The sequence below is a fragment of the Salvelinus fontinalis genome, chromosome 20 (assembly GCF_029448725.1).
Source record: "Salvelinus fontinalis isolate EN_2023a chromosome 20, ASM2944872v1, whole genome shotgun sequence".
Taxonomy (NCBI): Eukaryota; Metazoa; Chordata; class Actinopteri; order Salmoniformes; family Salmonidae; genus Salvelinus; species Salvelinus fontinalis.
In genome coordinates, this window is record NC_074684.1 from 31,877,142 (window position 1) to 31,901,249 (window position 24,108).

At 43.7% G+C, this 24,108-nt stretch overlaps 2 protein-coding genes across 2 annotated transcripts; both read right to left on the reverse strand.

Moving 5' to 3' along the window:
* Positions 1–5,844: 5,844 nt before the first annotated feature.
* On the reverse strand, positions 5,845–9,033 carry LOC129817723 (enhancer of rudimentary homolog). The gene is made up of 4 exons (XM_055873229.1): positions 8,751–9,033; positions 8,151–8,238; positions 7,587–7,707; positions 5,845–6,823 (listed from the first exon to the last, which is right to left on the reverse strand). The coding sequence occupies exons 1-4, from the start codon at positions 8,751–8,753 to the stop codon at positions 6,721–6,723; spliced, it is 315 nt and encodes a 104-aa protein (XP_055729204.1). The 5' UTR covers positions 8,754–9,033; the 3' UTR covers positions 5,845–6,720.
* Positions 9,034–9,677: 644 nt separating this feature from the next.
* On the reverse strand, positions 9,678–20,090 carry LOC129817885 (papilin-like). The gene is made up of 11 exons (XM_055873484.1): positions 19,945–20,090; positions 19,478–19,538; positions 19,112–19,214; positions 18,866–18,996; positions 18,277–18,585; positions 16,031–16,207; positions 15,641–15,791; positions 15,382–15,453; positions 10,950–11,097; positions 10,347–10,425; positions 9,678–9,977 (listed from the first exon to the last, which is right to left on the reverse strand). Exons 1-11 carry the CDS (start codon positions 20,088–20,090, stop codon positions 9,678–9,680), a joined length of 1,677 nt encoding a protein of 558 aa, XP_055729459.1.
* Between the last annotated feature and the right edge of the window lie 4,018 nt (positions 20,091–24,108).

The window sequence follows — 24,108 nt, forward strand, 5'->3', positions numbered from 1 at the left end:
CTCGCTGTTCATTATCTATGAATATTTGCTTTACCCCTACCTACATGTACATATTACCTCAATTACCTCAACTAACCTGTACCCCCGCACATTGACTCGGTACCTCTATATAGTCTCGTTATTGTTATTTTATTGTGTTACTTTTTTTTTTAGATTAGTTTATTTAGTAAATATTTTCTCAACTCTATTTTCTTAAAACTGCATTGTTGGTTAAAGGCTTGTAAGTAAACATTTCACAGAAAGGTTTACACCTGTTGTATTCAGCGCATGTGACAAATAAAATTTGATTTGATTTGATTTGGAAAAGAAAGGGAGCTAGGAAATGAGGTTGGAAAGGGAGCGAGGAAAGGAGAAAATCTAAGAAAGAAAATGAGGAGTTCACATGTATGTGGTAGGAATTAACCATGTCCAGTAGATGGCACATTTTCTCATAGAAAATTGATGCAACAATTTCCTGCTATTGTAACAGTATAACTTTAAACCGTCCCCTCGCCCCGACACGGGCGCGAACCAGGGACCCTCTGCACACATCGACAACAGTCACCCACGAAGCAGCGTTACCCATCGCTCCACAAAAGCCACGGCCCTTGCAAAGCAAGGGGCAACACTACTTAAGTCTCAGAGCAAGTGACGTAACTGATTGAAATGCTACTAGCGCGCACCCGCTAACTAGCTAGCCATTTCACATCCGTTACACTCACCCCCCTTTCAACCTCCTCCTTTTTCCGCAGCAACCAGTGATCCGGGTCAACAGCATCAATGTAACAGTATAACTTTAAACCGTCCCCTCGCCCCGACACGGGCGCGAACCAGGGACCCTCTGCACACATCAACAACGGTCGCCCACGAAGCACAGTCGTTACCCATCGCTCCACAAAAGCCGCGGCCCTTGCAAAGCAAGGGGCAACACTACTTAAGTCTCAGAGCAAGTGACGTAACTGATTGAAATGCTACTAGCGCGCACCCGCTAACTAGCTAGCCATTTCACATCCGTTACACTATGATGCGATCACATTTAATTGTCTTGTATCTGTAAAAATAGCTGGACATAATGTCACATCTAAAAAACATTTTTTAAATGCTAAAAACTAGAATGTCAAATAAAAATGAAGTGTTTCCATTTAGTCAAATTGCACATTAGTATCTGTTTCATTTCTCAGGTGGCATGAAAAAGCCAGTATGGATAGAATGCAAGAATTTACTAATATTTGCCATATTCTAGTAATTCTCATGTGTCAAATTTCTGCCCTGCTAGAGCTACCCCGGTCTGTAAGTGCTGTTCTTGTGAAGTGGAAACGTCTAGGAGCAACAACAGCTCAGCCACAAAGTGGTAGGCCACACAAGTTCACAGAACAGGAGCGGCAAGTGATGAAGCGCGTAGCGCGTAAAAATCCTCTGTCCTCGGTTGAAACACTCATTACCGAGTTCCAAACTGCCTCTGGAAGCAACGTCAGCACAATAACTGTTCATCGGGAGCTTCATGAAATGGGTTTCCATGGCCAAGCAGCTGCACACAAGCCTAAGATCACCAAACACAATGCCAGGCGTCGGCTGGAGTGGTGTAAAACTCACAGCCATTGTTCTCATGACCAGTGGAAACGCGTTCTCTGGAGTGATCAATCACGCTTCACCATCTGGCAGTCTGACGGACTAATCTGGGTTTGGCGGATGCCAGGAGAACAGTACCTGCCTCAATGCAAAGTGCCAACTGTAAAGTTTGGTGGATGAGGAATAATGGTCTGGGACAGTTTTTCATGGTTCAGGCTAGGCCCCTTACAATGAAGGGAAATCTTAACACTACAGCATAAAATGACATTCTAGACGATTCTGTGCTTCCAACTTTGTGGCAACAGTTTAGGGAAGGCCCTACCTGTTTCAGAATGACAGTGCCCCCATGCACAAAGCAAGGTCCATTCAGAAATGGTTTGTCGCGATCTGTGTGGAAGAACTTGACTGACTTGCACAGAGCCCTAAACACCGACTGCGTGCCAGGCCTATTCGCCCAACCTCACGAATGCTCTTGTGGCTGAATGGAAGCAAGTCCCCGCAGCAATATTCCAACATCTAGTGGAAAGCCTTCCCAGAAGAGTGGAGGCTGTTATAGCAGCAAAATGGGGACCAACTCCATATTAATGCCCATGATTTTGGAATGAGATGTTCGATGAGCACATGACCACATACTTTTGGCCATCTAGTGTATGTTGTATCTACATAGGCATTATTATATGGGCTAGCCAACTAATTTTCAGCATTTCTTCAGTTAGTAGCAAAGTAGGCTACAGCCTCATGATAAGCCAATGCCAACCTAATAGTTTCTTAAGAGGAATTTATACATAGGCCTACCTGTAGGTACTCTCTCCAGGGTGTCATCCTCCTCGTCGTCTACGGACGCCTCTCCCTCAGGGCAATTGTCAGTTACCTTGCTGAAGTCCTATAGCCTAACGTAACATTACTTACCAGCACGTGAGCTGTTTATGTTGGTGTGCATTGAAACAACAGGTCTTTGTCCTAGGATTTCATTCTTTCTGATAGGAAGTGGAACATGCTTTTACCTCCAGGACCACTTCGAGGAAGCTCTCTTTTTTCACTCAGGTAGCGCTGTTTCAAGGCCTTCCACTTGGATCTTAAGATGTGCCAGGCTTTGTTATGGCCCTTACTCTGCATGTCTTATTTACAGTAATTGTTCAAACAATGAGGCGTTTCTTTGGCGTTTTCCATCTTTAATACTTTGAATCAAACCAAAAAACTCTTTGGTCTCTTCCTCCGTCCACTTGAATCTTTGTGTGCTCGGCAGGGTTTGAATGGCGCTGGAGGGTATAGCAGCCGTTTTACAGGCTCCTGACCAATTGTGCTATTTTGTGTGTTAACTTCTTTAGTACATAATGCTTCCACCATCGTTTCTTATGACAGAAAAGAGCTTCTGGACATCAGAACAGCGATAACTAACATCGATCTGGATGAGTATTTCTACTTCAATGAGTCGGAGGCGAAAGACATGTTGCTCATTCCGGACCAGGCCCAAATCCCTGAGACTCGGAAAAAGAAAGAGGTCGGAGTGCGGGATACCTGACAAGACTACTTTGCCGGACAAGGGGCCGCATATCGGGCAGCCTTCTGAGAATCCGGAGGCGAGCGAGTATACTCCCACTGACATCCGTTCTTCTTGCTAACGTGCAATCATTTGAAAATAAAATTGATGACCTACAATTAATTTTTGCAGCATATCACATGTGCAACCAGGGGGAAGAAAAATCCTAGACCACCTTTACTCCACACACAGAGATGCATACAAAGCTCTCCCTCGCCCCCATTTGGTAAATCTGACCATATATATATCCTTCTGATTCCTGCTTCCAAGCAAAACCTAAAGCAGGAAGTACCAGTGACTCCCTCAGTACGGAAGTGGTCAGATGACGCGGATGCTACACCATAGGACTGTTTTGCTGGCACAGACTGGAATATGTTCCGTGATTCATCCAATGGCATTGAGGAGTAAACCACCTCTGTCATCGGCTTCATCAATAAGTGCATCGATGACGTCGTCCCCACAGTGACTGTATGTACATATCCCAACCAGAAGCCATGGATTACAGGCAACATCCGCATCGAGCTAAAGGCTAGAGCTGCCGCTTTCAAGGAGCGGGAGACTAATCCGGACGCTTATAAGAAATACCGCTATGCCCTCAGATAAACCATCAAACAAGCAAAGCGTCAATACAGGATTAAGATTGAATCCTACTACACCGGCTCTGACGCTTGTCAGACGTGGCAGGGCTTGAAAACTATTACGGACTACAAAGGGAAACCCAGACGCAAGCTGCCCAGTGACGCAAGCCTACCAGACGAGCTGAATGCCTTTTATGCTCGCTTCGAGGCAAGCAACACGGAAGCATGCACGAGAGCACCAGCTGTTCTGGATGACTGTGTGATAACGCTCTCGGTTGCTGATGTGAACAAAACCTTTAAACAGGTCAACATTCACAATGCCGCTGGGCCAGACGGATTACCAGGATGTGTACGCAAAGCATGCGCGGACCAACTGGCAAGTGTCTTCACTGACATTTTCAACCTCTCCCTGACCGAGTCTGTAATACCTACATGTTTCAAGCAGACCACCATAATCCCTGTGCCCAAGGAAGCGAAGGTAACCTGCCTAAATGATTACCGCCCTGTGGTACTCACATCGGTAGCCATGAAGTGCTTTGAAAGGCTGGTCATGGCTCACATCAACAGCATCCTCCCGGACACCCTAGACCCACTCCAGTTCGCATACCGCCCCAACAGATCCACAGATGACGCAATCTCAATCACACTCCACACTGACCTTTCTCACCTGGACAAAAGGAACACCTATGTGAGAATGATGTTCATTGTCTACATACAGCTCAGCGTTCAACACCATAGTGCCCACAAAGCTCATCACTAAGCTAAGGACTCTGGGAATAAACACCTCCCTCTGCAACTGGATCCTGGACTTCCTGACGGGCCTCCCCCAGGTGGTAAGAGTAGGCAACAATACGTCTGCCAAGCTGATCCTTAACACTGGGGCCCCTCAGAGATGTGTACTTAGTCCCCTCCTGTATTCCCTGTTCACCCACGACTGCGTGGCCAAACATGACTCTAACACCATTATTAAGTTTGCTGACAACACAACAGTGGTCACCGACAACGATGAGATGGCCTATAGGGAGGTCAGAGAACTGGCAGTGTGGTGCCAGGACAACAACCTCTCCCTCAATGTCAGCAAAACAAAGGAGCTTATTGTGGACTACAGGAAACAGAGGGCCGAGCACACCCCCATCTTCATAGGCTCTACCCACACACACGCATATTTACGCTACACACATACACATATGCTGCTGCCTAGTCACTTTTACCCCTACCTACATGTACACCTGCACATTGACTTGGTACCGGTACTACTTGTAGATAGCCTTATTGTTGTTTTGTTTTACTACTTCTTATTTTTTATCAGCACATCTTTCTCACTAACTCAGCATTGTTAGCTCATAAGTAAGCATTTCACAGTAAAGTCTACATCTATTGTATTCGGTGCATGTGCCAAATACATTAAATTTGTTGCTCTGTCCTGCAAGCATATGCTTGAATGAATGAAATGCGGACTGGTGATTTATAGTTACGTGATATTACGTACCCCGCGTACCTTCAAAATGAGTCAGCATTAATCACTTATTCAAAAATCACTGTTTCTATCATTTGTTCGCAATAAAGTTTTACCAAAATATAAATCCACCACTGATGAAAGGATAAAAACTTTCATTTTTTGAAAATTTCTCTATATATTCCATTTCACGTCACATTTGCGACATTGCTTTTGTTGAATAAACCTGGGTCAATGGAAACCTGCCTAGTTTTAGTGGCAGGCTTCTGTGGGGCTGCAGCTGGGTGCATATCGAGCAGCCCGCCACATTTTAAAGCAACAGTACACAGGTTTCAAAACGTAAGACAAGAGCCTCTCAGCATCACTTGGTGCAAAATATGAAGATATATGCAGCTAATGACAAGGAATCATAACTACTACACGTGCACAGTAATAGGAAAATATTAAATTATTTGGAAGAATCTTTTCAGATTCAGGTCTCCCTAGAGAATGTCATGTTTCATCCTCTGGTAATTTACCAAATGTTTCTATTTAAGGAATTCAATCCATTTGTGAATCTTTATTACACCGAAGACGAGCTATATATTGATAATCTTTACATAAAGATTTTCCTCTTCTGCTCTGCTTGTTCTCATCTTCTCAGTATAAAAGCATAGATGCAGTCTGTACCATAAGAAGTATATTGATATGCTTTCAGTAAAAAAGACACTCCACAAATCAAATCTGAAAACAATAGTTAATTTACTGTATTCAGAGAAAATAACAAATGAACATGAAATCAGATGTCAGGCAAATACGTTTACAAAAACAGACAGGTTTCAAATGAGAATGACAGTAAGAGGTGCAAATATGGAAATTAATCTACTGACACTAACATCACCCTAAATCAAAAATCAACATTTTAATTTCATTTTTTTTAAATGAACAAAATCACACCCTTAGTGGCATGTTACAATTCAGTTCTCCCTTAAAATGTATAAAAACAAAGCAAATAGTCACTCATATCCCTCTTCCTTGAACAAAAAGAAAAACAGTACTTAAATAGTTGTCCTGTTTTTAGCTCGTTTTTCTTCTGTTCAATAGACCCATCTTCACCAAGCAACTAGTCCCTCCCACAAATAGACCCAAACAAATCACAGGCTTGTCTCCCAAGCCCCTCCCCATAGATCACTGTCCCATCACCCCACCCCCAGATCAGTCCCAGTTAGAATACCTTCAATATAGTTGTTTTCTCCCTTCCTTGGAGTATTCACTGATCTGATCTGGTTGGATTGGCGAAAGCAATAGGTTGATAACCTTGCTCGCATCTATCCAATCACTTCTAGATCTGTGATTCTCAAGGAAGGGAGGTTGCACTTTGTTTTGTGTGTACTCGAACAGGGCCACTGTCCCCCTCCCTTTATACAGCCCAGTAATAACCCAGACCAATAAAACCAAGGCCCACCCCTACACCCATCTGATGAAGTTGCCCCCATGCACTGTTCCAGAATCAGGGTTTTTACCTCCTAGTGGTTTGGGTTCTGATCGTGGTAGAGCAAACTGACCCTCGATCTGTGCAATGGGGGCAACCTCTTGGCTACGCCCCTTCCTGCCTGCCTTTACTTCCCAGCTTGTTGGGCCTGACGCCGCAGGAGCACGTAAATCTTCTCCTTGATCCAGTCTTTGTTGTACGGCTGGTACGTCTGAGTGTCCGCCCGGTACCTAAATGAAGAGCAGGAGGTTAGTATTCATTAGCCACCAAACAGAATAAAAACAAACAAACCGGGAGGAAATACATCAACATTTCCAACAAGAAACCCTCTTTTTTTCCAAAACATTTTTTTAATTGAACCTTTATTTAACTAGGCAAGTCAGTTAAGAATTTGTTCTTATTTACAATGACAGCCTACTGGGGAACAGTGGGTTAACTGCCTTGTTCAGTGGCAGAACGACAGATTTTTACTCTAAGATTCGATCCAGCAACCTTTGGGTTACTGGCCCAACGCTCTAACCACTAGGCTACCTGCTACCCGCAAAATAAGACCCAGGAGAGACATGTCATGAACATAAGATTGTTCTCCCACGACATTAAGCCTTGTGCTCAATTGGTAGAGAGAATTATTTCCTGGGGTCAAATAGCCTACCAGATCTAATTACCCGGGGGAAAAACAGAAGGCAATTCTTAGTCGCAATCCAAAATGGAACCCTAGTTCCCTAAAACCTTGGCAAAGCTGTGAAATGACAGGATAGACCAGGGTGGTATTCACTAGGAATGGAAGCCAACGAGCCAAAACGGTGAGGGATTACCTGAACTTGTCAAATAAGAAAACATTTTGTTTGTCCCCCCCCCCACTACAAAACATTTCGCTACAGTGTCAACTAACAAATACAACCATGCAGTATAATAATAGCACCTCTGAAATGCAAGGTGGATTTATTGCTAAACCATTGGGCTCTAACGGTGAGGTTGTACAGTACTACTTACACTAGACAGCTGAGGTCCGCCAAGTCATCAATGAAGTCAAACAGCTGGCTGATGTCATAGGTGATGGAGGGACTGTTGGGATTCATCCTCTTCAGGTGCTCTTCATACATCTTACACACACCTGGATCAGGAGGGACACAGGTTGAGACAGTGATACATAGAACGAGGATACATCATGTGAAAATACTTCTGAGCTCAGGACAAAACACACCGTGCTGACCAACAGTTAAAAGCAGAATGTCACCATGTGGAATCGTCTGGATATTAACAGTAAGTGACGGCCAATGTTCTGGTCAGAGGCAATAGGACGGCCAACCGCTTCTTTTAACCATTCGTTGACACAGTGTTCTTTAAGTAGGGCCTACACCGGAGGTCGTGTTCAGTAGGGCACACCGTAGCAAAACGTTTTGAAACTAAACATGAAAATCTGTCTTCTTATTGGACGTTCGGGTAGTAGCCTATACCTCCATAAAAAAAAGTGGGGTAAAGTTTTTTATCGCTACTGGGAACAACCACTTCAGAGACCCAAACGGCACCACTCAGTGTCTGTAGACTGATTCGCACCTTCCATGCATTCGTTGACTGACTCGTAGTCGGCATATGTTCGCCCCTCTGGTCTCTTAGTTGGCTGGACAAGCAGAATTGTGTGTGACTGTAAAGACAAAAACACTGTCGGTTTTTTACATATGTAAGTGTGTATTTGGCCTATACAGTAACAACCAAAACACACCGACCATGACGTTGTCTTCCACAATTGCATTAAGTAAATATTGTTACACTTTACCACAGCTCAAATGGTATTTTATTATAAAGACAAAGTTACAATTTATCCAACAAGAATTGAGCAGATGGAATTTGGTCTGACGAACCTCATAACAGTTCCTAACGGATCAGCTTTGCTTACTGTCTCGATAACGCATAGAGTTGCTGTTATTGTATGATACGCATCAACATCCGCGAAGCTTGCTAACAGTGTAAATGACTGCATTTTGCTCATTAGGCAAATGTGTATCTAGCTAGTAAAGTTGTGAGCTCATGCCAGAGCCCTGTGGCTCGGGCTAGCCAGCTAGCCACAGTTTTAGCTAGCTAGCTCAGCAAGAGTCGAATGATTGGATAATGTAGTTCAGATTGTTTTTGCTCTTCGTATAGTGCAATCACACTTACCATGTTTGTGCTGGTGTCCGATTATACTTTTAAAGCTAGACTTACAGATTCAGCGTTTAAATGGCTGTTATTGCGCTGCTAGCCCCGTGGAATGCAGCTGTATGGAAAGAAATTACGAGAAAGGAAGTAGTGATGGTTCGTTCGGGAACGGCTCTTGAACGGATATTTTTTGCTGAACGTCGGGAACCGAACCGCAGTGGTGAAAGAGCCATACGTTTGGCTCCCTGATTTGCGAACTGCTACGATTGCTTTTGGAGCACACAAATAATTTTTCTAAAGAGTGAAAATCCTCACTGCAGAAACAATAAATAGTGGTGAGAGCGCGTCAATCTGGTTCACGCAGATTTCTTCAGAGAGTAAAAAAATATATATAATAATTTGCTCGGGTACAAATTTATTTGAACGCACATTCCACGATCTGACAACCTTTTGCTTTACATTGGAGGTTTGCCATGTTGTCATGGCTCTAGGTCGATTTTTAAACATTTTGAACGAAGAGCCGTTTGGGAGTCAAATAGGCCAGCTCTTTTACGTGAAAGGAGCCAAGTTGGCTGGCTCACCGAAAAGACTCCGAATGGCCATCACTAAAAAGTGGAGAAAATGTCTATCTATTTCAAAGTAAAAGCACCTATTCAAAATAAAAGTCTCAATTTACTACGTTATATTTATAATGCCAGTGATAAACTGGGGCCACTCTTCAAGTGTAAAAAGTAAATAAAAATATATTATGACACAAGAAGAAGGATAACATGATTCAGATTTGTTCAGTTTATTGATATCAACAATGACAGGAAGCACAGAGAAATGGTGCAAGTCAGATTTTGGAAGACATTGGCACACAGATGAAGTAATTTATTGAATTGCTTCACAGCTTTCCTTTCCTCTGTACGGTGTGTGTGTGACTGAAACACATTCATCCTGTGTCTCTTAAGACCGGGCGCGGTATGCCCTCGCCCTCGCCCTCGCACCCACCCTTACTCTCATGCCAGACCGTGCGGGTGGGGATGCCTGTCGTGGTGTCACGACGGCGCCGCCACACTCCCTCTGGCAAATGTCCCTGGACACAAAGTTGTTGGCGTTGCCATGGCAACCACCGTACCAGAACTGGGTACAGCTGCCAGTGGCTGAGTTGTAGTAGAAGCGGGATGACCAGTTGGCACAGGGTCCATCGTCACGTGACAGGGAGCACATATGGCCGGACTGAGCATAAGCTGGGGCGGAGTGGTCCTGCAGAGAGAGAGAGAGAGAAAGTCAGACACACGCACACACAGAGAGACATACATACATACAGAAAGACAGACAAACAGGTGGTATAGTAAGACATATATATATATATATATATATATATATTTAACCTTTATTAAACTAGGTAAGTCAGTTTAAGAACAAATTCTTATTTACAATAACGGCCTACACCGGCCAAACCCATGACGACACTGGGCCCATTGTGCGCCGCCCTATGGAACTCCCAATCACGGCCGGTTGTGATGCAGCCTGGATTCGAACCAGGGTGTCTGTAGTGATGCCTCTAGCACTGAGATACAGTGCCTTAGACCGCTGCGCCACTCTGGTATAATGGAAGGTAGTAGCTCTTACCGCAGGTGGGTGGTAATCAGCACATCCTGCCCTTCCATGACCCTGAGCAGGAGTCACCCCATCCAGACAGCAGCCGTACCTGACAACCAGACACACACACAGGTAAGATATAGAAAATAAACCAACAGGTAGCTGGTATGGACAGACACACACAAAGACAGGTGAGACAGAAACACGGACACAGACGGCATCCATACAGGCCAGGGCTGCCCAACCCTCTTCCTGGAGATCTGCTGTCCTGTAGGTTTTCGGTCCAACCCTAATTTAGCGTATCTGATTCAGCTAGTTAAGTTCTTGTTGAGCAGCTAATTAGTAGAATCAGGTTTGTTAAATTAGGGTTGGACTGAAAACCAACAGGACAGTAGATCTCCAGGAAGAGGGTTGGACTGAAAACCAACAGGACGGTAGATCTCCAGGAAGAGGGTTGGGCAGCCCTAATATAGACCATCAAGTTGAAAGTCACTAGTTGGACTGCAAGTAACATACATTTTTGTCAGAATCAAACTCTTTGTGCCATGTGTGTTCAACACAACGCTATCTCTATCTGAACGTTATGTAATGTTCTCTAACGTTGCACCGTACTGAGCAGACCCAAGTTCTTACCGGGTGCGTTCACAGTGATCTGTGGGACAGCCCTCTCCTCTATGCCCACCAGCGGATGTGTGGCCATCCGGGCAGCAGCCATAGTATGACTGGGCACAGTGGGGACCAACCACGGTGGTGGAGTAAGGGTCGTACACTGTGTTAGTGGCTAAAGAGAGGAAACACACATAAGGTCACATGTTTACATAATGTATACAAATACCCTATACTTAATGAGAGTAGCTTACCAAGACAAACTTCCAAAAGGACTCATTCAAGATAAAGGGAGTTGGAGCACTCCACAAAGAAAGGCAGAGATTTATTTTTTTAAATCACTCTGAGGAAGACGTTAGCTTGACGTTGAAACGTCAGTCGTCTGTTCGCATCCTGTACAATGGATTAAAGCGAGCAAAAATAAATAAATCTCTGCCTTTTCTTTGTGGAGTGCAACAACTCCTTTTCACCTCAAATCAGCCCTTTTGGAAGTTTTCCTTGGTAAGCCCTTCTCATGATTTTTGTCATTGTTGTTGATCACCACTCCTTTCCTTTGTTTGGTGAGGCGCGAAGGCCCAACTGAACTCTATATTATACTTAAAGTACATATACAAAAAGTAAACACCCACCCGGATGAAAATGAGCATGTAAGAATATGTAGTACTGGGTGTGTTTATTTTTTGCTATGGTATATTTACTAGTGGTAGGTATGTTTAGTAGTGGTAGGTATGTTTAGTAGTGGTAGGTATGTTTAGCTAGACAGTATATTTAGTAGTGGTAGGTATGTTTCGTAGTGGTAGGTATGTTTAGTAGTGGTAGGTATGTTTAGTAGTGGTAGGTATGTTTAGTAGTGGTAGGTATGTTTAACTAGACAGTGTATTTAGTAGTGGTAGGTATGTTTAACTAGACAGTATATTTAGTAGTGGTAGGTATGTTTAGTAGTGGTAGGTATGTTTAGTAGTGGTAGGTATGTTTAGTAGTGGTAGGTATGTTTAATAGTGGTAGGTATGTTTAACTAGACAGTATATTTAGTAGTGGTAGGTATGTTTAGTAGTGGTAGGTATGTTTAGTAGTGGTAGGTATGTTTAGTAGTGGTAGGTATGTTTAACTAGACAGTGTATTTAGTAGTGGTAGGTATGTTTAACTAGACAGTATATTTAGTAGTGGTAGGTATGTTTAGCTAGACAGTATGTTTAGTAGTGGTAGGTATGTTTAGTAGTGGTAGGTATGTTTAGTAGTGGTAGGTATGTTTAGTAGTGGTAGGTATGTTTAGCTAGACAGTATGTTTAGTAGTGGTAGGTATGTTTAGCTAGACAGTATGTTTAGTAGTGGTAGGTATGTTTAGTAGTGGTAGGTATGTTTAGTAGTGGTAGGTATGTTTAGTAGTGGTAGGTATGTTTAGTAGTGGTAGGTATGTTTAGTAGTGGTAGGTATGTTTAGTAGTGGTAGGTATGTTTACTAGTGGTAGGTATGTTTAGTAGTGGTAAGTATGTTTAGTAGTGGTAGGTATGTTTAGTAGTGGTAGGTATGTTTAGTAGTGGTAGGTATGTTTAGTAGTGGTAGGTATGTTTAGTAGTGGTAGGTATGTTTAGTAGTGGTAGGTATGTTTAGTAGTGGTAAGTATGTTTAGTAGTGGTAGGTATGTTTAGTAGTGGTAGGTATGTTTAGTAGTGGTAGGTATGTTTAGTAGTGGTAGGTATGTTTAGTAGTGGTAGGTATGTTTAGTAGTAGTAGGTATGTTTAGCTAGACAGTATATTTAGTAGTGGTAGGTATGTTTACTAGTGGTAGGTATGTTTAGTAGTGGTAGGTATGTTTAGTAGTGGTAGGTATGTTTAGTAGTGGTAGGTATGTTTAGTAGTGGTAGGTATGTTTAGTAGTAGTAGGTATGTTTAGCTAGACAGTATATTTAGTAGTGGTAGGTATGTTTAGTAGTGGTAGGTATGTTTAGTAGTGGTAGGTATGTTTAGTAGTGGTAGGTATGTTTAGTAGTGGTAGGTATGTTTAGTAGTGGTAGGTATGTTTAGTAGTGATAGGTATGTTTAGTAGTGGTAGGTATGTTTAGTAGTAGTAGGTATGTTTAGTAGTGGTAGGTATGTTTAGCTAGACAGTATATTTAGTAGTGGTAGGTATGTTTAGTAGTGGTAGGTATGTTTAGTAGTGGTAGGTATGTTTAGTAGTGGTAGGTATGTTTAGTAGTGGTAGGTATGTTTAGTAGTGGTAGGTATGTTTAGTAGTGGTAGGTATGTTTAGTAGTGGTAGGTATGTTTAGTAGTGGTAGGTATGTTTAGTAGTGGTAGGTATGTTTAGTAGTGGTAGGTATGTTTAGTAGTAGTAGGTATGTTTAGCTAGACAGTATATTTAGTAGTGGTAGGTATGTTTAGTAGTGGTAGGTATGTTTAGTAGTGGTAGGTATGTTTAGCTAGACAGTATATTTAGTAGTGGTAGGTATGTTTAGTAGTGGTAGGTATGTTTAGTAGTGGTAGGTATGTTTAGTAGTGGTAGGTATGTTTAGCTAGACAGTATATTTAGTAGTGGTAGGTATGTTTAGTAGTGGTAGGTATGTTTAGTAGTGGTAGGTATGTTTAGCTAGACAGTATATTTAGTAGTGGTAGGTATGTTTAGTAGTGGTAGGTATGTTTAGTAGTGGTAGGTATGTTTAGCTAGACAGTGTATTTAGTAGTGGTAGGTATGTTTAGTAGTGGTAGGTATGTTTAGCTAGACAGTATGTTTAGTAGTGGTAGGTATGTTTAGCTAGACAGTATGTTTACTAGTGGTAGGTATGTTTAGTAGTGGTAGGTATGTTTAGCTAGACAGTATGTTTAGTAGTGGTAGGTATGTTTAGTAGTGGTAGGTATGTTTAGTAGTGGTAGGTATGTTTAGCTAGACAGTATGTTTAGTAGTGGTAGGTATGTTTAGTAGTGGTAGGTATGTTTAGTAGTGGTAGGTATGTTTAGCTAGACAGTATATTTAGTAGTGGTAGGTATGTTTAGTAGTGGTAGGTATGTTTAGTAGTGGTAGGTATGTTTAGTAGTGGTAGGTATGTTTAGCTAGACAGTATGTTTAGTAGTGGTAGGTATGTTTAGCTAGACAGTATGTTTAGTAGTGGTAGGTATGTTTAGTAGTGGTAGGTATATTTAGTAGTGGTAGGTATGTTTAGTAGTGGTAGGTATGTTTAGTAGTGGTAGGTATGTTTAGCTAGACAGTATATTTAGTAGTGGTAGGTATGTTTAGCTAGACAGTATATTTAGTAGTGGTAGGTATGTTTAGTAGTGGTAGGTATGTTTAGTAGTGGTAGGTATATTTAGTAGTGGTAGGTATGTTTAGTAGTGGTAGGTATGTTTAGTAGTGGTAGGTATGTTTAGCTAGACAGTATATTTACTAGTGGTAGGTATGTTTAGCTAGACAGTATATTTAGTAGTGGTAGGTATGTTTAGCTAGACAGTATATTTACTAGTGGTAGGTATGTTTAGTAGTGGTAGGTATGTTTAGTAGTGGTAGGTATGTTTAGTAGTGGTAGGTATGTTTAGTAGTGGTAGGTATGTTTAGCTAGACAGTATATTTAGTAGTGGTAGGTATGTTTAGCTAAACAGTATATTTTTAGATATAGGCCTACCAGTTTGGCAAGTGGAACCTGTGTTGTATATATCTAGCTACGATTTTATGATGGATTACAACACTCCCTAGACCACTCAAATTCAACTCTGGACCTCAAAGCTAGTTCCTGGACTGATTCAGACCTGGGACACCAGGTGGGTACAATTAGTTATCAGGTAGAAGAGAAACCCAGCAGGATCTGGACCTCGTAGGGTCAGAGTTGGATACCTTTGGTCTAGACAGGGAGGACTGGGACATACAGTATGTACCATAAGAGAAGTGTGTTTTAGCACCACTACCACCAGCACAGGAGGTTGGTGGCACCTTAATGTGGGAGGACGGGCTCGTGTTAATGGCTGGAGTGGAATAGGTGGAATGGTATCAAATACATAAAACCTATGGTTTTCCAGGTGTTTGATGCCATTCCATTTGTTCCATTTCAGACCTTATTATGAGCTGACCCTCCCCTCAGCAGCCTCCACTGACCACCACCAATCAACTTACACCACTGTGCACACACCCGCCGTTACTATGACAACTAGCATAGCTATGTCAGCAAATGACTGCTGTCTGAACATGCACAAATCCCATTTGGTCAATTGTAACTTGCTGATTGGACAGTCTGTAGACCAAAACGGATTTGAAAAACAGAACTGATTGGAGCATTGAGGCTTGCAGGGAGAACAAGTCTTCAGAGAAGTGTGTTTTAACCTGAGGATAGATAGTCTCATAGTCAACTCTGATTTGATGGAGTGAGAAATGAGTGATAAATAAACGGTAGGCTATTTCTGTCTCTACTTTAATTATCCCAAGACAGTATACGCACATGGATGATTATAATTTCACACACACACGTACACATACCTGAAGGGTCATAAGGCACAAATCCTCTCAGAGTTCTATCATGTTCTCTTGGGTCATGGACACTTGGTACACCTATACAGAGAGAGACAAGGATGAACAGAAACAGAAACACACACACACACACACACACACACACACACACACACACACACACACACACACACACACACACACACACACACACACACACACACACACACACACACACACACACACACAGACACAGACACAGACACAGACAGAGAGGGATTGGACTAACTCTGGGCTTCATGGCAGGCCTGGGTGTTACAGTGCTCCACAGTGGGGGGTCTGGGTTGGGGGGAACATCTTTCCTCCCCATGTGGGTTCTGTTCTATGTCCATACACACCACCCTTCTCTCACGCACCCCTCCACCACACTTCTTAGAGCACTATAGGGACAAGGAGAGAGAGAGAGAGAGAGCGGTAGAGGAAAGTGAGAAAGAGCAGGAGGATAGAAGGATAGAGAGGGAGAGAGTGACACAAAAGTAAGGAAAGATGAGAGGATACATAAGAGTGTACTGTAGTCTGTCAAAAGTATCTCTCACTCTCTCTCTCATTGTTTATGTATGTTGTTTAAAGTGTTTTGTAATGTATGATTTTGACCCAATAAAAAAAAGTTCTTTCTCACCAGTCCGAAGTCATTGACGTGCCAGCTGATGTGGGTATGGCAGGCTAGTTTGCGGCAGGCCTGGACTGTGGGTGGGCGTGCCAGACCACTGCAGGCCTGCTCCCCAAGACGCTCTCCTCCCGCCCCCACACAGAACACCTCCCTGGTCTGCTGGCCATCACCACAGCTCACTGAGCACTAGACATTGGACAAATCAATTAGGGAATTTAGCGGCAAAACAAAATCTGCAATCTGAAAATCATTCTGTGGCGACACTGTAGTTGGATAGTACAGTAGTTTACACCTTGCTAGAGAGGTACAGTATATTGAACATGATTTTGCGTACCGACAGATACATCTTGTTGACAGAGAGGTTTGGGAAACACTCTCCTAATCTACCCTCTGTCTTCATACTGTTAACGTTGACTCTATACTGGCCGTACTGGTACCCGGTACCCAGTACCCACCACACTGTAGCTACCCAGTACCCAGTACCCAGTACTCACCACACTGTAGCTACCCAGTACCCAGTACCCAGTACTCACCACACTGTAGCTACCCAGTACCCAGTACTCACCACACTGTAGCTACTCAGTACCCAGTACCCAGTACTCACCACACTGTAGCTACCCAGTACCCAGTACTCACCACACTGTAGCTACTCAGTACCCAGTACCCAGTACTCACCACACTGTAGCTACCCAGTACCCAGTACTCACCACACTGTAGCTACTCAGTACCCGATACCCATCACACTGTAACTACCCAGTATCCAGTACCCACCACACTGTAGCTACCCAGTACTCAGTACACTGTAGCTACCCAGTCCCCACCACACTGTAGCTACCCAGTACCCACCACACTGTAGCTACCCAGTACCCAGTACCTGGTACCCACCACACTGTAGCTACCCAGTATGCGGTACCCAGTACTCACCACACTGTAGCTACCCAGTACCCAGTACCCACCACACTGTAGCTAACCAGTACCCGGTTCCCAGTACCTACCACACTGTAGCTACCCAGTACCCAGTACTCACCACACTGTAGCTATCCAGTACCCAGTACCCGGTACACACCAAACTGTAGCTACCCAGTACCCAGTCCCCAGCACACTGTAGCTACCCAGTACCAGTACCAACCACACTGTAGCTAGCAGTACCCACCACACAGTAGCTACCTAGGATCCAGTACCCACCATACTGTAGCTAGCCAGTACCCAGTACCCACCACACTGTAGCTACCCAGTACCCGGTACCCACCACACTGTAGCTACCCAGTACCCACCACACTGTAGCTACCCAGTACCCAATACCCACCACACTGTAGCTAGCAATACCCACCACACAGTAGCTACCCAGGATCCAGTACCCACCATACTGTAGCTAGCCAGTACCCAGTACCCACCACACTGTAGCTACCCAGTACCCGGTACCCACCACACTGTAGCTACCCAGTACCCGGTACCCACCACACTGTAGCTACCCAGTACCCGGTACCCACCACACTGTAGCTACCCAGTACCCAATACCCACCACACTGTAGCTACCCAGTTCCCAGTACCCAGTACACTGTAGCTACCCAGTACCCACCACACTGTAGCTACCCAGTACCCAGTACCCCCCACACTGTAGCTACCCAGGATCCAGTACCCACCACACTGTAGCTACCCAGTTCCCAGTACCCAGTACACTGTAGCTACCCAGTACCCACCACACTGTAGCTACCCAGTACCCAGTACCCCCACACTGTAGCAACCCAGTTCCCGGTTCCCAGTACCTACCACACTGTAGCTACCCAGTACCCAGTACCCCCCACACTGTAGCTACCCAGTACCCGGTACCCACCACACTGTAGCTACCCAGTACCCGATACCCACCACACTGTAGCTAGCCAGTACCCAGTACCCACCACAGTGTAGCTACCCAGTACCCGGTACCCAGTACCCACCACACTGTAGCTACCCAGTACCCACCACACTGTAGCTACCCAGTTCCCGGTACACAGTACCCACCACACTGTAGCTACCAAGTACCCAGTACCCCCCACACTGTAGCTACCCAGTACCGGTACCCAGTCCCCACCACACTGTAGCTACCCAGTACCCACCACACTGTAGCTACCCAGTACCCAGTACCCCCCACACTGTAGCTACCCAGTACCGGTAGCCAGTCACCACCACACTGTAGCTACCCAGTACCCACCACACTGTAGCTACCCAGTACCCAGTACCCACCACACTGTAGCTACCCAGTACCCAGTACCCACCACACTGTAGCTGGACACACTGTACTCGGCACACTGCTGCTGGTTGCAGGCCTGCTGGCTGGCCGGCCTGGGTAGTCCCTGGGAGACGCAGTAAGAGTCATCCACCACGTGGGGCGCCGTCGAGTCCTGGACCATGCACTGTACACTGCGGTGCTGTGTGCCTCCGTTGCAGGGGGCTGAGCACTCGGACCAGGCGCTGTATGTGTAGGCATACGTGAGGGACTCGCGGTGGCGCAAGTTGGCGGCGGGAGCGGGAGGGGCCAGCACCACGTCACGGTCCATGCCGAGGATCTCTCCGTTGATCACCGCCTAGGTATCAGATAACAGATTAAGACAATATGAGTGTGTGTGTATGTGTGCGTGCATGCGTATGTGTGTCTGTGAGTGTGTGTGTGTGTGCGTATGTATGTCTGTGAGTGTGAGTGTTCGTCTGTGTGTGCGTCTGTGTGTGTGTGTGCACGCACGTGCGTGCATGGCATGTTGATTAAATGTTCTATTATTGATTATCTATCTATTATTCTATCTATTATACATTTAACATTCTATTAAATGTTGAATGAAAAGAACGATATAAGGTAAGTACTAATACCCTGCAGATGCCTTCGATACAGATGTCACTGCGGCCCACATAGCAGGGTGTCCCGTCCACCACGGCAGGCCTGTGTCTGTAGAAGAAGTTCTCTCCACGGGGGACGCAGTTCAGCTCACATGGGTTAGACGCTTCACAGGTAAACAGCAAACATTAGTCATTCTTCATGTATGTATAATGAGGATATGGGTAATAATCCACAGTGAAATATGACACTTTATAATTTGCATGTAATTCCCGTTGCACCTCCATGGTAAGGCAGCCAGGCATAGCGTTTGCTCTGGAAGTCCATCCTATTAAACTGGGCACACTGCTCCTCACGGATATCCCTGGAACCCACTGGACATGCCTGCATGGAGAAAATACAGACAATCCCAGTCTGTTGGTGTTTTCATGGAGAGGGGGGGGGGTTGTGTGTGCGTGTGTGCGTGTGTGCGTGTGTGCGTGTGTGCGTGCGTGCGTGCGTGCGTGCGTGCGTGCGTGCGTGTGTGCGTGGTGTGTGGTGTGTGGTGTGTGGTGTGTGTGTGTGTGTGTGTGTGTGTGTGTGTGTGTGTGTGTGTGTGTGTGTGTGTGTGTGTGTGTGTGTGTGTGTGTGTGTGTGTGTGTGTGTACCTGCGTATTACAGGTGCGGTAAGATTTAGAAGATCCCACGCAGTTGTTTCCTCCGTCTGTCCTGCAAATCAAAGAGGGAGTCAGAAAGACATACAATCCTCATACACACACTCTCCACTCTCTCTTTCTCTGTCTCTCTTTTCTCTCTCATTCTTTCTGTCTTTCTCTTTTCTCTCTCTCTCTCACACACACTCTCCACTCTCTCTTTCTCTGTCTCTCTTTTCTCTCTCATTCTTTCTGTCTTTCTCTTTTCTCTCTCTCTCTCACACACACTCTCCACTCTCTCTTTCTCTGTCTCTCTTTTCTCTCTCATTCTTTCTGTCTTTCTCTTTTCTCTCTCTCTCTCACACACACTCTCCACTCTCTCTTTCTCTGTCTCTCTTTTCTCTCTCATTCTTTCTGTCTTTCTCTTTTCTCTCTCTCTCACACACACTCTCTCAACTCTCTCACATTCACTTTTGTTTTACCTTGCAGTGATACATTGCCTGGTCCTCATGACTACTCCAGTGCCACAGGGGCGGCTGCATGGCCCATAGGTTCCGTATTCCCCCCAGTAGTCATTGCTGGGCGCCGTTAGCTGGAACACAACAGCAGTGAGCACACCAAACACCATAACCCGACAGTAAACACAGTACTGGGTAAGTATACACCAGAATAGCAAGTGGAAAACATCCTATCACCACAAACAATTACATATCATTACACAAACCTTTTACACACCAGTATGGTAACGATATAAAATCCCCACATTCCAGCTGTTTTTGTAAACAAGATATGACTGTGTGTGCCTGTAATGTGTAATGACACGAGTTGTGTTGTATTATTGCTGTTTTATATACATGTTGGGGTATTACGTAGTAGTATTAGATCATCATATGTGTTTCCGGTTTGTTTTTGTTTTGTTTGTCTTCCATTGAGGACCTCACTGAAAATCTGCTTTGTATAACATTGATATATAGTGAGCTCCAAGAGTGTTGGGAAAGCGACACATGTATTGTTGTTTTGGCTCTGTACTCCAGCACTTTGGATTTTAAATGTTACAATGATCATGAGGTTAAAGTACAGATTGTCAACTTTAATTTGAGGGTATTTTCATCCATATCGGGTGAACTGTTTTAAATTACAGAACTTTTTGTACATAGTCCCCCCATTTTAGGGGACCAAAATTATTGGAAAAAATTCACTTATATGTGTATTTAAGTATACTGAACAAAGATATAAACCAACATGCAATAATTTCAACGATTTTACTGATTTACAGTTCATATAAGGAAATCAGTCAATTGAAATAAATTCATTATGCCCTAATCTATGGATTTCACATGACTGGGCAGGGGCACAGTCATGGGTTGTCCTAGCCCAGCCAATCAGAGTTTTTCCCCACAAAAGGGCTTTATTACAGACAGAAAAACTCCTCAGTTTCATCAGCTGTCCAGGTGGCTGTTCTCAGACGATCCCTTAAGTGAATAAGCCGGATGTGGAGGTCCTGGGCTGGTGTGGTTACACGTGGTTTGCGGTTGTGAGGCCAGTTGGACGTACTGCCAAATTCTCTAAAACGTCGTTGGAGGTTGGACATTCTTGCAGTCAGAATGCTAATTGCACGATCCCTGAAAACTTGAGACGTATGTGGCATTGTGTTGTGTGACAAAACTGCACATTTTATAGTGGCCTTTTATTGTCCCCACCACAAGGTATGCCTGCGTAATGATCATGCTGTTTAATCAGCTTCTTGATATGCCCCACTTATCAGGTAGATGGATTATCTTGGCAAAGGAGAAATGCTCACTAACAGGGATGTAAACAAATTTGTGCCCAACATTTCTGGGATCTTTTATTTCAGCACATGAAACCAACACTTTATATTTTGCATTTATATTTTTGTTCAGTATTTAGTAAAATGCTAAGTGTTTAGTCCCATATTCCTAGCACGCAATGATTACATCAAGCTTGTGATTCTACAAACTTGTTGGATGCATTTGCTGTTTGTTTTGGTCATGTTTCGGATTATTTTGTGCCCAATAGAAAGGAATGGTAAATAATGTATTGTGTCATTTTGGAGTCACTTTTATTGTAAACAGAATATGTTTCTAAACACTTCTATATTATTGTGGATGCTACCGTGATTACATATTGGCCTTAAACGAATCGAGAATAATGATGAGTGAGAAAGTTACAGAAGCACAAATATCATACCCCCAAGACATGCTAACCTCTCACCATCAAATCAACTGAAGTCAAGCTTTATTTAAACATCAACGCAATGTGCTTTACAGGGAAAAAAAATAAACAAAAAAACAATGAAAATAAAGCTGAAATAATTTACTACACAAAAAACATAAGATAAAAAAAAAAAGAATGACAAACTGAACTAAAAAGAACCCTGAGGAAAGCAAATCAAAACATTTGTTTTAATATGTTCAGTTTCAGCCCCCCTCAGGTTCTTTGGCAGGCTATTCCAGAGGCTGGGGGCATAGTAACTAAAGGCTGTCTCTCCATGCCTCTTGGTCCCCCTCAGGTTCTCTGGCAGGCTATTCCAGAGGTGTAACAATCCTGACCTGTTTTATGTTGTTTTTATGTGTTTATGGTCAGGGCATGTGTTTTGGGTGGGCAGTCTATGTTATCTGTTTCTATGTTGGTTTTGTTTGCCTGGTATGGCTCTTGATTAGAGGCAGGTGGTTTGCGTTTTCCTCTAATCAAGAGTCATATTTAGGTAGGGCATTCTCACTGTTTGTTTGTGGGTGATTGTCTCCTGTGATGTCTTTCGTCGTTGTGTTCGATGTATTCACTTTCGGAGCTGTTTGGCTGTTCGTATGTTTCGATGCACGTTCCTGTTCGTGAGTTTACGTTTGTCTATGTAAGTTTATGTTCAGGTTCCGTTCTACGTCGTTTTGTTATTTTGTAAGTTTGTTAAAGTGTTTTTTTTTTTCGTATTGCCATCTTCATCAGTTCATCGTTGTTATAAAATAAAAGATGGCTTATTTCCCTGACTCCGCATTTTGGTCTGAAGATCCTTCTCTCCTCACCTCATCTGAGGTTGAGGAAAGCGACAGCCTTAACAAGAGGCTGGGGGCATAATAACTAAAGGCTGCCTCTCTATGCCTCTTGGTCCCCCTCAGGTTCTCTGGCAGGCTATTCCAGAGGCTGGGGGCATAATAACTAAAGGCTGCCTCTCCATGCCTCTTGGTCTGAGGCTTTGGGATAGTTAAAAATGCCAGAGGACCTGAGGGACCTACTGGGTACATAACTTAAATTCATGTCTGCATATATTGGGGTGCACAATCCTGGATTGATTTAAAAACCAAAAGAATCATCTTAAAATGAATTCTAAAACTCACAGGCAGCCAGTGCAGAGACCTTAAAACCAGTGTAGTGTGTGCTCAGTCTGGTCTCGGTCACTACCCGTGCTGCAGCATTCTGTATGTTTCTACAGTTGACAAATTACTTTCTTGGGTAGACCAGACAGGAGAGCATTACAGTAGTCAAGTCAGCTTGTAATAAAAGCATGGATGAGTCTGTATCAGCCTGAGAGAGAAATGGCCGCACCTTGACAATGTTCCTCAGGTGGTAAAAAACTATCTTGGTCACATTTCTAATGTGTGATTTGAAACTGAGTTCAGAATCTAAAATAACACCTAGGTTTTTTTTAACCTTTTTTTTTACCTTATATTGTCCGTAAAACTATTCACCAGTTAAATAGGTCCTAAACCAATTTAGAACTGGACCGGAGAGACCAACCCACCTCTCCAGTCCATCCAGAAGGACATTATGGTCACCAGTGTTGAATGCAGCACTTAAATCTAAGAGTACAAGGACAGACAGCTGTTTGGCATCTGTATTAACTCTAAGATCATGTATCACTGTAAATAAGGCTGTTTCTATGCTGTGGTGGGCACGGAAACCAGATTGGATTTTATTCTAAATACGGTTGGCACTTACAAAATTATTTAGCTCTTTGAACACTAATTTCTCCAGAATTTTGCTTAAGAATGGAAGGTTGGAGATCGGCTGAAATTTGCTAAGAGCTGAAGAATCTAGATGACTTTCTTCAGAAGAGGTTTCACCATAGCAGTTTTTAGTGCAGTGGGGAAAATGCCTGTAAACAGGGAGAGATTAACAATAGCTTGCATTTCTTCAGATATGCAATTAAAAACTGTTTTGAAGAAGGTGGTGGGGATAGGATCGAGAAGGCAGGTAGAAGACTTAAGTTGTGATATCACTTTCCTGAGCATGTCTGTGTCAACCAGGGGAAATCAATCCATAGTGCTTTGCGTGCTAGGTTAGGGGACATATCACCAAACTTCTCATCGGGTCTTGACTGATACCCAGTCTAATGTTGGTTATCTTATCTCTAAAATATGCCACAAACTCATCACATTTAGATGTGGAGGAAAGTTCACATAGGTCTGCGGGGGGGTAGGATTTATCAGGCCATCAATGGTCGAGAAGAGCACTCTCAAATTATTCAGTTTGTTAGTGATCGAGTTAGAGAAATGAGCCCGTCTGGCTTTTCTAATTGCCTTGTTATATATGCCAAGTTGCTCTCTCAGAATATCATAATAGACCTGTAACTTTTACTTTCTCCATTTCCGCTCTGTCTTTCTGCAATTTCTCTTTAATTGATTTGTTTCCTC